This window comes from Metarhizium acridum (genome assembly GCF_019434415.1).
Source record: "Metarhizium acridum strain ARSEF 324 chromosome Unknown scaffold_573, whole genome shotgun sequence".
Lineage (NCBI taxonomy): Eukaryota > Fungi > Ascomycota > Sordariomycetes > Hypocreales > Clavicipitaceae > Metarhizium > Metarhizium acridum.
The window spans coordinates 77,844-94,237 of record NW_027094043.1 but is presented as its reverse complement, the minus strand read 5'-3'; the positions used below and the strand labels follow the sequence as shown (position 1 = coordinate 94,237).

Here is a 16,394-nt window from a genome sequence, read left to right as displayed (position 1 = left end):
GACGCCGAGCGTAGCTTAGAGGTGCTGCGATACGCTGAATTTCTAGCGCTGATCTTTCTCCAGCTCGTGAAAGAGCCATATCGCACTAGTGAGAGCAAAGTTGGCAGTGGTAGCATCCAGAAGCGAGAGGGGCGTAGTGCAAGGCTCTGCTTTTGATCGGGCTTGTATTCGGCTTGATCTTTTGAAGAGCATACCCGAAGATGATTCATTGGCCCTAGTTGGCAACAGAATGAATAGAATTGACTTGTGTAAAAGATTAAAGATGACAAGGGGCGTTGTTATCGCTAGACGAAGGGAGACGAATGGTCAACGCTGGTAAAAACGTCTATGATACCAAGCTGTTATTGAATACTATTCACGCAGCAAGAAAGAAGGAAATCAACTTTCTATCATGTACTAGTTTTGGAATCACCAGATAATCTGCGTCTAGCCCTTGGTTCTAAAGTCCTCCACGCCAGCAAAAGTCGACGACACACGGGACAAACGGACAAACCTGCTTGGTGTAGTTTCCTATTCGGGCGAGCTCGAGATCGGTGGGGCCGAATATCTGTGGATGAGCCATTGTGGTCCACCGGCGAGTGAATCCTGCTCTGCCATTATGATGTGCTCGACAACGACGACAGCCCGGCTGTGCCGAGACATCTAGAATTGGAAGCCGGGAATCAAATAACTGTCTAGTCAAGCACTTGGTGCTTGTCATGTCGCCGGCCATTTTATCAGAAGTAGAGTTCTGAATTGCCGATTTGGGTGTTCTATTTCATCCAAGTTGTATGGTCGAAACAGCTTTGTCCTGCTAGCGTTTCGTGATTAGTGCCAAGTATCGCACACATCCAATGCCTACATTTCTGGGATAGGCCATATCTTCAGATGAGATGCCCTGGCTGTATTTCTGCTTCAATTTCCACTTCACCAGGCCATCACAGTCGATCCCATATTGGAGTCAAGTCCTGAACAGAAACGTTACAGCTGGCGCGATCCGGCACCACTATGTACTCGAAATGAACTCAATTCGCTTTTCATCCCCCGTCACGAAATTATTCTTCCATGTCCTCATCCTCCTGCTTTGCAGCCTCCGCTTCCTTCTTCGCCTTATACAGCGCCGCCCAATCCTGAGCCTTGGCCATGACCTTGTCCTTGCCCTTGGGATCCAGCTTCTCCTCCCACTTGACCCATCTGCGGAACCACTTCTTGGCCTGGTTGGGCTTGAGGCCCTTCACGCGTGTACGTCGTTCATATACGTCACGAACAGCAGTCGGATCAGAACCAGCAACCCCCTCTTCAAGATCCAACAACCAACTCCACAGGTCTCCCCTCTTGGGCCAGGTGGCTAGCAAGCCTTCAAACATGGTTCGACCACGTTCTGGCTCGCCATTCGGTGAGCGGAATTCAAGGGCAGCGAATTGGCCAACGATATTTTGACTGTGATGGGCGGGCAACCGCTGAGTTGCTCGCGGTAGCAGAGCTCTGGCGCGGTCCGGCTGGTTCCTTGTAACGGAGAGGAAGTAGGCGTACTTTGTCCATACGCTGGGTGCCTTGGCGCCAAACTTCTTCAACATGGACTCGTACAGATCATCGGCATCCTACCCATGTTAGTGTCTGAACTGAAAATATGATTTCAACGGGGCGGCACAAACCTTGAGCTTCTCAGACTGGATGTAGATGCTGGCCAATTCCTCGTGGACTTTCAGTTCATCATTGTACTGGCAAGCCCGCTTGAATACGTCTTCAACCGTCTGTTTAGTGCCATACCTAACTTCCAATTTGAGATAGGCAACCCAAACTTTCAGCTTCTCTTCCTCTTTGCGAATATTGATACTCTTAATCGCGCGTTCCGCTACTTCTCTTGCCTTTGCCAGTTCGCTAACTTTCATCTGGAATTCCATATATTGAATCCAAAGCTTCGATGAATCCGGTTGACCTAGCAGTAGTCGCTCGTAGTCGCTAGAGGTTTGTGGGCCGTGGGCATCAAGTTCGGCTGTGCGGTCGACTTCGATTTCTCCCTTTCTCCGCTTCTTCTTCGTCTTCTTGTCGCTATCCTTCTCTTGCGCTTCGTCCTCTGAATCGGAACCAGACTCGTCGAATGGGTCAGCGGACCAGGCAGACTTCTTGCCAAGACCAAGACCACCAGACTTTTTAATGGGCGCGTCCTCCATTTCCTCATCCTCGTCCTCGTCGCCTTCTTCTTCGCCATCATCAATTTCTTCCTCTTCCTCATCGTCATCGTCGTCATCAACGCTATCGTTGCCCAAAAGCTTCCCAAGTAAAGCTTTCTGCTCCTCCGACATTTCCTCATCATCGTTTTCCTCATCGTCCTCAAGGGCAACGCCTCCAGCGTCCGAGTCGTTCGATTCCATATCGGTATCCTCATCAAACAAGGAAGGCTTGAGGCCAAAGCTAATTCGTCGCTTTACAGCGTCAACCTCCAAAACCAAAGCCTTGACAGCATCGCCTTCTTTGTACAGCTTGGTGGCATCCTTGACGGCTTCGTCAGCCATCTCGCTCCGATGGCAGAGACCGCTGACATTGTTCGAGTTGTCAACCAGAATAAAGGCTCCAAACTCTTCAACCTTTCGAACCTTGCCGGTGACGACAGAACCTTCCTTGATATCATTATAAGAAACTGGCGGTGTGTAGTCTTCATCGACTGCGGAAGCCTTCAGACTCATTTCGACCTGCTTTAGGGCGCTGTCGACGGAAAGAACACGACCCTTGACGAGCTGATCAACCTGAAAGTGATCTTTCCAATCCTTCAAGAATCTATCTGAGAGATTGGCGATCTTAACCAGAGCTGTAATGTGGCCACCGAGCGCGACGAAAAGGCCTTTATCAGACACATTTTTGACAAAGCCACGAACCACATCGCCAGCTGCAACTTGTGACAGATCCGCAATTTCCTTATCGGCTACGGGCAGGGTTGAACTCAGGATTCGAGACGGACGCATAGAAAGTCTCAAGCGTTTATTGTTGGCATCCACCTCCACAATAGCCACTCGTACGATCTGATTCTTCTTGTAATTGAGGGTGTTGATATCGTCGTAGTTATCTGCCATGTCAGGCAAGTGGACAGGTCCAGAAACAATGTCGCTGAGCTTCACCATAACCTGACGCTCATTAACTTTCGTAATCTTTCCGGGTAAGACCATGTTTTGTTTTAAAGAAGTCCAGTCGACACCCTGTGAGTCGGTCGAAGAGCGAGCTGAAAGGTCAAGACGGTTTTTTTCGGCGTCAATAGATTTGACTTTGACCTTCAGCGCTGAGCCAATGGGGAAGTTTGCTTCCAAATCGTTCAGGAGGGAGAGGTCATCCGAGGCCTCCATAGCGGAAACTCTACCGCGAACGCTGGGAGAGAGATTGACCCAGAGGAATTGAGGCGTGACGTTGTTAACGTATGCGATGTGCGAGTCCCCAACCTTCAGTGAGTCGAGTGAGAGTGTGATTGGGTTTTCACCCTCGACATCGCTGTGTTTGGCGGACATCTCAAGAACGGAGTGGGCTGATCTGTGGGAAATAGGCAAGAAACGGTGATCCTTCGCATCGTGAACGCCAATGACCTTTAACTTGATCTGTTGTTTTCTGTGGAACTTGTCAAGTGGCTTTTTAGGATCTGTGATATCCTCCCACTTGTCAAAGACTTGAGATACATCCACCCGACCCTGAACTTGGTTATCGATCAGCTGCACGTTGAGTTGGGTCTCCTTAATGGAGGTTATAGTAGCCGTCACGACAGTTCCGAATCCTAGACCATCCGCAGGAGCAGGCACTTTATCCTTTTGTTTCTTGGTGACCTCCTCAGTTGGGGCCGCGGTTGCAGGAGCGACCATGATGCGGCGCAAGTCATTAATAACAGAAATAATCTTTACCTCAATGGACTCATACTTGTGCATACCAAAATCCGGCTTGGACTGCGCATCTGCCGGCAGCCGTGACTTTGGTAAAAGGGCGTAAAGGTTATGAGCAAATTGAACGAAGACGGCTGTCTGAGTAACATTTCTCACAAAAGCCGGGACAATAGCGTCTTGCTTGGCGTCGTCGAAGTTGGAAAGCAATTTGCCTTCCTTGGAGGCTTTGATGAGACTGGGTTTCTGAGTCAGTATAATAGCTCTTCGCTTCTCATTCTTGTCGATGACCATGAGGTCGGAAAGGGTCTGTCCGGCCGAGACGCGCTTAAGAGCAAATTGGTTTTTGGAGGGGGACTTGTCGGTGAGGTGACCAACAGGAAGAATGGCCTTGAGTTGGCTGTCTACCAGCTCGACGAAGATTTGATCCTCGGTCTTCTGTGTCACCTTGGCGGCAACCATCTCTCCTACTTTCAGGTTCTTCAGAGCTGTTTGCTTGTCCAAGCCAAAAGCTTCAGGATCCTTGCAGGAGACAATCAGTCGGCGCTGTTCAGGGTCAACATGAAGTATGTGCACGCTGACAACTTGACCGATACGGAAGTGCTCATTAGGATCACGGATGTAGGCTTCGCTCATTTCAGAAACGGGCAAAAATCCCTTTAGCCGACCGTAGAATTGGATGTGCGCGCCATTGGGCTGGAGCTTGATGATGGTTCCAGGGACTTGGAGGCCGACAACAGCATCTTCGTGGGATTTGATGACTGGGGCGTCGGAGTTGACCAAGGTCTTCTTCAGTGTAAACCGAATCTGTTTCTTGAATGGATTGGTTGACAACACTCGGGCCTTCACCTTCATACCCTCGCGGAACTTCTTCTCAGGGTGCTGCAACTTGATGTCTGACAAGTGGCGCTCGGCGACGTAACCGGTGATACCATCAGCAATCTTCAAGATTAAACCCCTGACACCCTCTTCCTTGATGACTAGCTTCTCAATCTCACAAGTGATGACGGCGCCTACAGGAACGTCTTCCATACGAATGTACTGTTGATCGAGGATACTCTTCTCAAAAGACAAATGGAACTGGCCGTCTAGTTCGCTATAACCAACAACTCGTCCCTTGTGAACTGAACCAAGTTGATAAGGCCCGCTAGATTCGTACAGGGCGTCAACTTTACCGTCCTTGACTCGGGAAATATGAACGAAGCCGCCCAAGCCAGCGATTCCGATATCTACAAAGAGACCAATTTCGCTCTCAACGCGTCGAACAGTACACTTCTCTACCAATGACGAGATTGGCAAAGCCTCTGTAGGAAGAGTTTTGTTGTCCTTGGCAGGGTGCTTGCGTGTGAGCGAAGTGATGTGAGGGAGCAAGGAGATGCCAAGCTTCGGTTCCTTGGCTGTAGGGAAGTTGCAAACTACTCTGGCCTTGACCTTGGATCCGACTTTGTAGGTAGCTTCCAGATCGGTACCATTGGGTCCGGCTCCCGAATGAACAAGGTCCGCAGTCACGTCCAAGTGTCCGATGACTTTACCGGCAAGGCCGCGTCGGTCAATGTTGGTAATCAGGACATCCACATTGGTGCCGGGGAGAAAGGCGTTTATGGTGGTGGCCTCTGTCGGGACGTCTTTTAGGCTGCCGAGTTTCTTTTGCTGCAGAGAGAGTTGAACAACGTTTCCATTTGAACCCTTGCCGGTTACTTGGCACAGGAACACAGATCCCTCTTGTAGTCGGCTTTGGTCAATGGTCGAGTCAACTTCGCCGTGGGGTAAGAAGGCTCGAAGATGGGGAATGCCGACATCCATAACGCAACCACGATCCTCGACACTGACGACGGATGCCATAACGGTGCTGTTGGCGACAATATCATCTTTGCCTAAGCCTGAGTTGGTCTCTGTGGGTCGCAAAGAAAGCTCGATCTTTCTCTTGGTCTTGTTCTTGCCATCGCCAATCGCTGACTCGTCCATTGTGGACACAACATATACTCGCAGATACTGGCCCACAACAAACATGGATTTGAGGTCAACATCAGTTTCGTCGGATGATTCGTCCTCTTCGTCGTCTTGCTCGGCCGCGGCCTCTTGTACTCGGTTGGTCAATTGCTCTGAAACAGCGACAACCGACACATGTCCGGTAAGGTTGTTGGGAAGAGCCACTTCGAGATCCAGGTTGTTAATTCGGGTGATTTGACCAAGCACGAGAGAGCCTTTGACAAGTTTCTACTGCTGTTAGAATCACGAGCGAGCTTGATATTCTGTATGAGCAAACGAAACGCAGGTGAAATTCAGCAATTACCTTGAAATTGAGACTTTCCACCTTGACAAAGTCTTCGGAATCCTTCTCTTCAGCACTCGTCTTGCCGCCTTTCAGGGAAACTTTTCTCTTCTTTGGTATCTTTTGAGCTTTGCCGCCCCTAGTGTCGAATTCTTCTTCACGACGAGCGTCGGCTTTGGCTTCCAGCTGAATCTGTTTATGCTCCAATGGAGTAAGAATGCTGCCGCCACCTCTAGGGAATATTGGTTCTTCATTTTTCAGGAGGGACACAACAGGTGCTTTGGGACGAGCGTCGTTGTCGCTCGTCTTCTTTGGCTGGGTTTTGGCTGTTTTGGATTTTGCGATTTCGGGAGCATTCGTCTTTGAAGGTCGGCCTTGTTTGGTATTTTTAGCCGATTTAGCGGGAGGCTGCCCTCCAGGGGCATCTTTTCGCTTGAGATTGCTCATGGCGACGAAATGCAGCGAAAGCGGTTTCGTGCCTTGAATCTCAAACTCGGTATAGAAATTCCTTTCCTGAGACCTTTGGCTAGGCCTGTTGGATATTTTTTTTCCCTGCGGCACGGCGATAAGCCGATAAGAATAGGAAGGGGTTTAGCGTGGGCTCAGGTGGGGGTAAGGGTTTGTGGCGGTGGCGGTGGCGGCGAGGCGTGTGGCACAGGGTTGAACAGCTGGCAGTTCAGGCCATCCAGCCGACTTAAGTACGGAGCTACTCCTAGAACTCGCACCAGAATTGACCCGGCTGCCTGGGCATCAGCGAGTCGTGGGCGAGCTCCAGGCGCGTGCATGACCTGGAGGATCGCGACTGGCGGGGAGTTACTACGGCAGGTGCATCCACATGCAGTGGACATTGTGTAGCCCTACTCCGTTCAATTGACGCCATCGACGATGCCCATCAACAATGTTCATCCGGACTGGATTGTGGATTGTGGCCACGCGGTCACCAGGCACCAGCCTTCGTGTGTCTCCAGAAATACACATGCATCCAGATGCCACCAGCGTCGGAATGCGTGGGCTAGAAAATCCGAACTAGAACTCTCCGTGAATACCAGTGTCTCGCCGGTTTATTGTCTGTTGTCTGTTGTCTCTCGTGCCACCTCAACCTCTGCAGAACAACAAGTTGCCTCCTCCATCCATCGTCCATAGATAGGTTCAGGGGCACACCAGAGCGAAGCCGTCATTGATGATGCTTCCTCGAAAGCGACAGCGTCCCAACCCGGGCGAGGCCAGCAGCATTAGTTTGCCAACAACTGCGCCGAGTCGGGAAACGGCGACGTCACTTTCACAGCCCCTGCCCATGCCATCGCCGGCTGCCGAAGCACCCCAACCAGCACCCCAACCAGATCACCCAGATCATCCCCGTCGACCCCTTCAACCCCGTCAGCCCGCTGCCTCGGAAGCTGAGGCTGCAAGTACACGGCTCAATGTCCTCGTTAGTCCTCGACAGCTTCCATCTCTACCACCGCCAATCCCCCCAATGCCGCCGTCTCATTCCACGCATCCTCACGGTGCGCCTCCAACTCACCCCCCAGCCCAGAAGCAGGTACGCATCATGTCTGGTACAAATTGCATCAAGAAAATAAGAATAAAGCAAGCTCACGCCATGTCGTCACAGGTCCGCAAGGCAAAGAGCTGGTACGGCCCATGGCCCAAAACACCAAAGAAAGCCACCGCTTCGACTTCGGTTGCACGTGAAAATATATTAGGCGGAACCGTCCGCTCCGCAGCTGCCCCAGATCTTGGTCGATTCGACTCGTCAAATAAGAGTGCTGCCGAGACTGCAAGCATTCGAGGCGATTCACGACCTGTTTCCCTGTCCAAAGTTTTCGAGGACGGAATGCCAGCTGTTGCCACTGACACGACGACCGTCGACGATAACGCCCAACACAAGAAAACCGGCACACCACAACCTCCGCACACCCCAAAAGACATACACGCTACAAAAGAAAGAAATGACACAAGGCAAGACGAAATAAAACCACAACCCGAGGCCCCAGACTCAAAGACCACTCCGCCGACCGCGTCTGCTGCCCCTGCCCCTCCATCAGGCTGGCTAGTTTGGTGGACCAAGGCTCCAACCACAGAACAACAAACAGTTGCAGTAACATCTACCACTCTTGACAATACGAATGATCCCACGCCAGAGAATAGACCCTTTACTCCTCCCGAACAAACTGCCCCGCCGGACTCGGTCCCCAAGGAACCACCACCAAGTGCACGAACGGCATCATCCACCTGGCGATTCGGGTTTTGGTCCTCTACCAACAACAAGATGGACAAGACGGACCCCGAAAAGGAGGGCAAGGCAGAGGAGGCTCAACCCAAACAGCAACAAGACGTTGTCATGGAAGATGCTCCAGCCCCAGCAGCTGCCCCAGAGAATGAACCTACACCGAAAGCTGGGTCAACGTGGGCATTCTGGTCGCGGGCATCGCCGAGCAAATCGAGTAACATGATTTCTTCCTCGAACTCTGGCGAAATGGCTGTAATTGGCGAGGGATCAGAAGCGCACCCAAAACGAATGAGTGAAGTGGATGTCTCTAGTCCGCAAAGCAAAGCCTCCAAACAAGAGACGCAGGCCACGGAGGCGCAACCACAGGCGAAATCGACTTGGCGTAGGAAAAAGAGAGTACGCCCATCTTCTAGTGAAGCTCCAACAGATTCAGGTGCATCGACTGCAACGCGGACTGCTATACCAGCTGTCGATGAACCTCAGGGCCTCCCGCCCCCTCCAAAGGAGCACAAGACCCCAGTGCCGTCTACAAAAGCCGAGTCGTCGAGCAAATCAGCAGCTGAGGCCGAAACGGTGGCAAAGCAACCTCCTAATTTGCTACTTCCCTCGTTCACCAGCACCTATCAGATGAAGGAGAACCCTTCAATATTGCAGCAAGTTGCACAGCTTCTGCTACGAACCTCTCAGCCACCAGCTAACCACGTCTTTCGGGTCAAAGATCCACCCAAGATCCGCAAGGCCATCGCTATCGGCATACATGGTCTATTCCCGGCAACCTATCTGCGACCCATGATTGGCCAACCTACAGGGACGTCGCTAAGATTCGCCAACCTCTGCGCAGAGGCCATTCGTCGATGGACAGACGCTCACGGCTCTCCTGATTGTGAAATTGAAAAGGTCGCCCTTGAAGGCGAGGGGAGAATCAGCGATCGGGTGGACAATTTGTGGAAACTTATGCTCAATTGGATAGATCATATTCGCAGGGCTGATTTCATCATACTGGCATGTCATTCTCAGGGCGTTCCTGTAAGCATCATGCTGTTGGAGAAGCTCATCGACATGGGCATCATCACCAATGCCAAGATAGGAGTTTGTGCAATGGCAGGGGTGGCTTTAGGTCCGTTTCCAGATTACAAGTCTAGCATTCTCATGGGGTCGGCAGCCGAGCTGTGGGAGTTTGGTAATCCTCAGAGCAATAATTCGCAACGATTCGAGACGTCTTTGAAGCGAGTGTTGGACCACGGGGCAAGGGTGACGTTCATCGGCAGTATCGACGACCAGTTGGTGCCTATGGAGGTGAGAAATCTTGTTGACTTTTTCGGACCCGGAGATAATGCATGCTAACTCTTCTTTCTAGTCCGCCGTTTATTCTCCTGCCAGCCACCCATACATCTACCGGGCCGTCTTCATCGATGGCCGAATCCACGCGCCAGACTTTATTGCACACCTGGTTGGTTTCGCCCTGAAATTACGAAACCTGGGAGTCACTGATCACGGTCTCATTCGCGAATTGTCTGTGGCGCTGGCAGGGTCCTTGTACTCAGGCGAAGGTCACTCCCGATTATACTACGACCCAGCGGTGTACGACCTCGCCATATCCCACGCCCTCGAAACAACGTCCACCCCATCCCCCGTCACATGTGAGGTTGGCCCGCGCGGAGGTCTAGCATCTGCCAATCCGTACGTGCTGCCGTGGATCATGCGCGGCATGCTAGAAGAAAGTTTCGTAAAGACGGAACTGAGCAGCGAGACAGAGGACCTGTTGCGGCAATTCGATGATTGGAAACCGTCAAATAAGGCGCTGAAAGATGTCAAGTATCGTTTGGAAGCGGTGCGATCGAAGCTTTAGCCTTTGTTTATATTTCTATTTTTTTTGTGGGATATTTGCGTATCATGGCGAGGAGTTTGACCCTTTTTATATATATACCACATGGCGGATTTTGCATGGTTTTCTTTTAGATGAGCAGGCTACAGTATGACGAAAGAGCTCCAGCAGCGTCGGCATAGATGTTGTATACAGGATAGATAAATACACGACTTGACTACCTAATCTGCCCACTTCCAACGCTATCTGATCTTTCTATGAAGACGGTGTGTGCCGTGTTCTCTAGCGACTTGAGTAAGAAGCCACGATATTCTTGCCCTTCGTTTCGTCTTTAAAAGTTAGCTCAGTCATTGTATCCCGTCTGCTCGCTATCTGAACCCAAACGTGTCAGTTTCAAGACATCCCGGTGTCCAGGCACTAGTGCCTCTTCCTTCTCACCGTCTTCTCCAGCCCAGTCATTCAATAGCACTGTACACCCTTCAAGGTGGGTTCGGACACCTGCAACGGCTGCTGCCCAGTCATGTCTCCATCTAACGATTCTACGATCCTGTGACGCACGCGTATGGGCTGCCCATCCTCGTCCGGCCTCGGGAATCGAGCAAATACGCCTCGACGAGTAGGTCCACGGCCGTCAGTATACCCCAAGGTAGAGAGTGGTGCGTGATTCCCACTGCAGAGCGGAAAGCAGGCACAGCCCCGGTAGGTATTCCGTGCCAGAGCGCGTTACGGAGAGCATACTCTTGCTGAACAAGGAGTTTCGCTGCCGTGTGCACCGCATGCAGCGTCGGGTGTTACATGAATATGAGCACATGGCTGTCCCTGTAGGTTGGCAGCACGCAGAGTCTGCCGCAAAGCGAGAAGCACTGGGTGTGAATAGCGATGAGCACCAGCCGGATGCTAAGTGTATTCCGTCCAAGGGCTTGACTGCACATTTAGCATCAAAGACACCCGGCAGGTAGCAAGTTTAGCACGCGCAAAATAGTCCCGAGATGTGATTTTGCAAAAAAAGAAAAAAGGAAACTCGACAACACCAATGAAGTGCCATATCGTAATTCAACATGGTATCTAAAATACTGTACACGGCGGGCCCCTGCTCCAAGCAAAAACCTATAATACACGGGGCGCCCAAAGAGCAAACCGCGGAACCCCGTTATCTCCTGCCGAGCTTCCAGGCGTCGATACGGTCCTGGATCTGGTCCCAGGTCATGGAGTGGCTCGTCAGGCCGTACGCCTGCGCCTCCTGGACGACGACGGTGGGCGCGCCGCTCCCGCGGCCGGGGTTCCCAAGCGCGCCGTGGACAACCATGCTCGCGACCCTCCGCAGGTCGCGGACGGTGAGGGCCTCGATGCGCGCGCACATGTCCCGGACGGGGATCTTGTGGCCGTGGACCTGGACGGAGCGGCCGAGGTCCTCCAGCTCGACCATGCGCGACTCCAGGTTCATGAGCAGGCTCGACCGCAGCTGGTTCTTGGCCCGCGACACCTCGCCCTCCTGCAGGCGCGAGAAGCCCGTGTCGAGCGTGAGCGCCCGCAGCTCCTGGCACATGACGTCCAGCATGGCCGACGTGTGGCCCGGCAGGCACGAGGCCGAGATGCCAAACAGCCCCGAGTCCGTGTACGAGTGGTTGAAGGACACGCACGACTCCACCCAGCCGTACTGGTTGAGCACGTTTGTGTACAGCCGCGAGTACATGCCCTTCCCCGGCCCGCCGGCCGAGAACGAACCCCCGCCGCCGAGGAGCGTCTGCAGCGTCGCCAGCGCGTAGATGTCGTCCGACCCCACGGGCAGGCCCTCGAACGCCAGGTGGATGTGCGTAAAGTTGGTCTGGTTGAGTGACGGCGGCTGCGGCGGCAGCGAGAGGAATCCGCCCGTGTAGTGGGCCGGGAGGGCGGCAATATCAGCGGGCAGGTTGTTGAGCACCGCGGCGTTGCGAGGCGCCGACGTCGACAGGTTCTTGATAAACGGAATCTTGGACATGATGTGCGCTCGAGGAGATGCCGAGGACGAAGACGACGACGTATACCAAGAGGAGGAGGAGGAAGAAGAAGACGCAGCGGAGTCGGTGTCGCTCTCCGTTTCACTCCCCGTCACCTCCCTCGCGCCCGGCAAGCTCGTGCTCTTCATGTCGCCGAAGAACTGCTCCGCCAGCCGCACGGCAACGCCATGGTCGACCCCTGCAAACGCCAGCACCATTCTCTCCGGCTGGTAAAACGCATCTCTGTACTTGAGCACTGTGTCCCTCTTGATCTCGCCCAGTCTCTCCTCCGGGCACAGCAGCGGGTTGCCCAGGGTGTTGTCCTTGAACGCCGCCGTGTGCACCAGCTCGGGCAGGATAAGCTCGGGCTTGCCCCAAATCTCGGCGATTTCATACCTCGCCGTCTCAATCTGCTCGGCAACCTCGTCCTCGGTCATGTTTGGGTCGCGAATCGTCTCGGCCAGCAGGGAGACCGTTTCGGGGACCGCATTGTTGAACGTGGCGGCCTGGTACATCATGGATTCCCGCGACGACGCGCACTGGATGTTGCCGCCGAGCCTCTCCACGCGCTCGAGCATGGCGTCAGCCGTGTGCGACGAGGTGCTCTTGAAGGCCAGCCGGTCCATGATGTGCGACACGCCCCGGAGCGAGGGGGTTTCGAAGCGAGACCCGGCCTCGACGTAGACGCCCACGCCGGCGAAGGAGCCGGGCAGTGCTTCGGATGCCACACGCAGGCCGTTGGGGAGAGTGGTGATCTGGTCTAGTTCCGTGGGTTCCTATTTAGCTGTGAGCAGTTGCCCTCTGTAGTCTCGGGGGTCGTTTCTCCGGCCATCAAGCGGCCATGGGGTTATCCGGCACGAGAGAAAACACACAAGTACACACTTTTTGCAGTCCCTCCACTCTCACCGTCGCCACCCCCCTCCTCCACGCATTTCCCCTCGCCAAAAGCCTAGTCGTCGGCGAGAGCCGCGCCGAAAGCTGCCGCAGCATGGTGGTGGGTGGTGCCTCGATGCCGTTTACAAATCCCCTCGTAGCTCGGGTAAAGTCGACCAGAACGCAACAGTCTAGCAGTCGTTGAATCCACCTGTCGAAGCCAGCTCGCTTGATAGGGGATGATGCAGATGAAGGTGACAGCGGCAAAATTTCATTGCCGTCACGCTTGTCAAGGTAATTAGTCGTCGGTCGGCTGCGGATGGGCCCCAGTAAAAAAAGTTGGGTCTGTGGTATGTGTGGCTTTGGGATGCCGAGTGACGGATGTGTGAGTGGTAAGTTACTCGGCGATAAATCGGATCTGACGTCGGACGGAGGTCCCGACTCAAAATACTACCTTGCTACTACTACTACTCCTCCCCTTTGGACCTGTCCAGGACCAGCCATAGCCATGATGGATATGCCATGGATCGTCATTGACTCTGCGGCACTTTTCATTTTGTTCGCAATATACTCCGTGGCAAAGAATACAGCTCGCACAGCAATCAATTTCAAATTCCCAAGCAAACGCAGCAAAATTGGTATATTAATACTTAAGCTTCAAATAGATGCGGCGTCCAAATGCACCCAAGAATGCAGGAGTACGTATAGAGATATACCCAATTTACCAAACCAATGCCATACAAAACAAAATAAAAGTCGTGGTGCAGGGTCAACATGTTCCAGCTCCGAAACCACTTGACTGTAACACAGCCTAGAGCCCTCAAATAAACAAAACCAGGAACGCCGTCTATGACAAGAACACTGCAGGAACCGTTGGAAAAAGTGACATGTGTCGCTCGCTATGCTCTCCGAATAAAAGAATAGTTTCATCAGGCTTGCCATGTATCGCACTTCTCCCCGTTCCCTCATCTGCATTTCCATACAAAACCACGCCAGCACCCTCCCTATCAAACGCCTTTTGCTTCATTTGCAACGGCCCTCCTCAGCGAATAGAATCATCGCTCTGGTTAGCACCGCCGCTGACATCCATTTCGGCTGCGGCATCCAGGCTTCGCATTTCGGGGCTGCCAGCAGCAGCACGCTGCCCTGCACTGCCATCAAATACCCACGGCCCAGCATTGTTTCTCGGCGTGATGGGGCCCTCTGCCCCGCTGGATGATGGTGATGGGGATCGGTGCTCGCGAAGATGGCCTACACGCCCTGAGCCTGAGGCTGGATTTGTGATGGGCAGCGGCTCTGAGGCTGCGTGCAACGAGCTGCCTGCCGGCCTTCCCTGGGGGCTGTCTGACACGTTGACACTCATTGTCACATCCACATCCATAGCATCCGGGTCTGGTGCCGCGGCTTCTGTGGGATCGGCAACAGGGGATTCCCCTGATTGAGAATTTTCGGATTCTTTTTTATCTGCATCCATGCCACCGTCCTCTAGTTGCTGCCATTCTTCAGATGGCTCATCCACATCGGCCTCGAGATCGGCTCCTGCACGGCAGTTGGGGCAGACAAAGATGGGATATTGCGGCGACGTCAAAAGTAATCGCACACATTTAAAGTGCCATGTATGAGAGCACGGTGCGACAAATAAAGATTGACAGGGCTGCGTATAATATTAGCACATGTGGATCCAAGTCCCGAAGTTGCTCAGTAGTTGGAGCACCTACCGCAATAGAATTCAAGCAAATGGAGCAATCTTGCGAGCTTTGTGAGCTCGATCCAGATGCTGCTCCCGCAGGGGCGCTTGTCGTCATGGTCCGGAGACGTTTATGAGCTGCGACGCTATACGGAGTTAGTCTCTCATCTTTATCAAAAGCAGAGCGATTTGAACTCACTTGAAGCTGTTCAGTTTGTTCTGCCAGCCGCGGTTGAGCTCCAATCTCATCTTGACGCAGCGGAAAATCATCTCCTCGCCGCCCTTAAAGTCAATGCCCAGCTGGACAATGTCGCCGTCGTTAACAGGATATGCCTTGCTCTCCTGCGACGGGCCGCTCAACCTAATGTGGTTCAAAAAGGTTCCAGACGAGCTCTTGACATCCTTGATGAACCACTTGCCATCTTCGCACCAGAACTCGCAATGTCGGCGACTCACAACTTTGCTCTTGAAACCCACCGGTGCTGCGGACGGCTGGTTGTTATTCATGTTGGCGGCCTGGCCATCTCGTTCTGAATATCGGCCCACACGAATGACCTCGGTGCCATTGGGCAGCGTTCTCGAAATGGGGGAGAAGGAGAGCGAGGGCCGAGTCGATCGAAGGTCGTAGTGTGCGGAGAAGCGTATTGACGGCACTGTGTCGGGGGCGCTGTTGACCGCAGCGGAGGCAGAGGCAGCAGCAGTACCGTTTGGGGCAGACGAGGCGGCGGGGGCATCGCTCACAGCACGGGGTCTCGTTGCAGTCATGTTGGACTGGCCGTTGTTGGATGTCGAGTCTGGCGAAGTGGTTTGGCTCGCTGCCAAAGCCTGCGGGGACGTGGAACTGGTCGTCTCTGGAATCGTTGGCGGGGGGCTGCTCGATGAAGCACCGTTGTTCTCTCGTACGATGACCCGCGGCGACAATGCAGGCGCAGCGTCGGGGGATGTGCTGACAAGAGTGAGACGATTGGGGTTTTGCGAAGCGGGGGAAATTGTCGACGCCGGGGTGTAGCTGACGGATCGGGTCAAGTTGCCGTTCTGCGTCTGGCTGCTGCGAAGGGATGAGCTGGCGTTGGCGTTGGTGTTGGTGTTGGTAGATGATGATGACGATGATGAGTGGTGTGAGTCTCGCGACAACAGATGGTTGTGAGTGTAGTTGCGCAAGTAGGTCAATCCTCGGAGTCGACTTGGGCGAGACGGGGAGACGGGGACGGGGTTAGCACCCTGCGGCCCCGGAGGAGGAGATGAGACGGGTTGTGTGAACATGTTGGTCAAGGCGACAAAGGTCCTCTCTCCTTGTGCGATCTAGAAGTGCAAACTGTTGAAAAATCTTTGTCGGCGGTCCGTGACTTGCGCTCAAGGCTGGTTGTCAGTGGAAGCGGCCTGGTACAGACAAGCGACAGGGCGACAGGGCGACAGGACGACAAAGGGGGGGTTCGAAATGTTGGCGACGCCAGGCGTTGAAGTTTCACAGCTCTCAGCTGAGCAGCAGCTGAGCAGCAGCGTTCAAGGTTGCGGAAAGCCCCAAACTGCCCCGAGTTGGTGCAGTGGTTGGGGAGGTGATCAAGTAGGTGCGGAGAATCAGAGAATCAGAGAATCAGGTGCGCACATCAATTGATGTGCAAGCAGGGTTCAATGTTGATGATGGGTCAAATGCTGGCGCGCAGATGACCGGGCCGTTTGACGACTCTCTCGTCC

General features: G+C 53.4%; 4 protein-coding genes across 4 annotated transcripts; 1 reads left to right on the top strand and 3 right to left on the bottom strand.

The window, feature by feature from the left end:
• Positions 1-274: 274 nt before the first annotated feature.
• On the bottom strand, positions 275-6,705 carry RRP5_2 (rRNA biogenesis protein rrp5). Its single transcript, XM_007812275.2, has 3 exons — positions 6,130-6,705; positions 1,635-6,053; positions 275-1,580 (listed from the first exon to the last, which is right to left on the bottom strand). The coding sequence occupies exons 1-3, from the start codon at positions 6,553-6,555 to the stop codon at positions 1,035-1,037; spliced, it is 5,391 nt and encodes a 1,796-aa protein (XP_007810466.2). The 5' UTR covers positions 6,556-6,705; the 3' UTR covers positions 275-1,034.
• A 401-nt stretch (positions 6,706-7,106) lies between these two features.
• On the top strand, positions 7,107-11,223 carry J3458_020314 (uncharacterized protein). The gene is made up of 3 exons (XM_066121969.1): positions 7,107-7,648; positions 7,721-9,634; positions 9,696-11,223. Exons 1-3 carry the CDS (start codon positions 7,289-7,291, stop codon positions 10,185-10,187), a joined length of 2,766 nt encoding a protein of 921 aa, XP_065972959.1. The 5' UTR covers positions 7,107-7,288; the 3' UTR covers positions 10,188-11,223.
• Positions 11,224-11,313: 90 nt separating this feature from the next.
• Positions 11,314-13,129, bottom strand: MAS2_2 (Mitochondrial-processing peptidase subunit alpha; the record flags this gene model as incomplete). Its single annotated transcript, XM_066121968.1, has 2 exons — positions 11,314-12,915; positions 13,022-13,129. 2 exons carry the CDS (start codon positions 13,127-13,129, stop codon positions 11,314-11,316), a joined length of 1,710 nt encoding a protein of 569 aa, XP_065972958.1.
• Positions 13,130-14,054: 925 nt separating this feature from the next.
• J3458_020312 (uncharacterized protein) lies at positions 14,055-15,962 on the bottom strand (the record flags this gene model as incomplete). The annotated part of the gene is made up of 3 exons (XM_007812278.2): positions 14,055-14,666; positions 14,731-14,845; positions 14,899-15,962. 3 exons carry the CDS (start codon positions 15,960-15,962, stop codon positions 14,055-14,057), a joined length of 1,791 nt encoding a protein of 596 aa, XP_007810469.2.
• Positions 15,963-16,394: the final 432 nt, after the last annotated feature.

Excerpts from the sequence above, each read along its gene's own strand:
- RRP5_2 (XM_007812275.2), bottom strand. The coding sequence starts at position 6,555 with ATGAGCAATCTCAAGCGAAAAGATGCCCCTGGAGGGCAGCCTCCCGCT. Across the intron at positions 6,054-6,129 it reads TGGAAAGTCTCAATTTCAAG|AAACTTGTCAAAGGCTCTCT; the intron begins GTAATTGCTGAA and ends TAACAGCAGTAG. Across the intron at positions 1,581-1,634 it reads TCCAGTCTGAGAAGCTCAAG|GATGCCGATGATCTGTACGA; the intron begins GTTTGTGCCGCC and ends TAACATGGGTAG.
- J3458_020314 (XM_066121969.1), top strand. The coding sequence starts at position 7,289 with ATGATGCTTCCTCGAAAGCGACAGCGTCCCAACCCGGGCGAGGCCAGC. Across the intron at positions 7,649-7,720 it reads ACCCCCCAGCCCAGAAGCAG|GTCCGCAAGGCAAAGAGCTG; the intron begins GTACGCATCATG and ends ATGTCGTCACAG. Across the intron at positions 9,635-9,695 it reads ACCAGTTGGTGCCTATGGAG|TCCGCCGTTTATTCTCCTGC; the intron begins GTGAGAAATCTT and ends TCTTCTTTCTAG.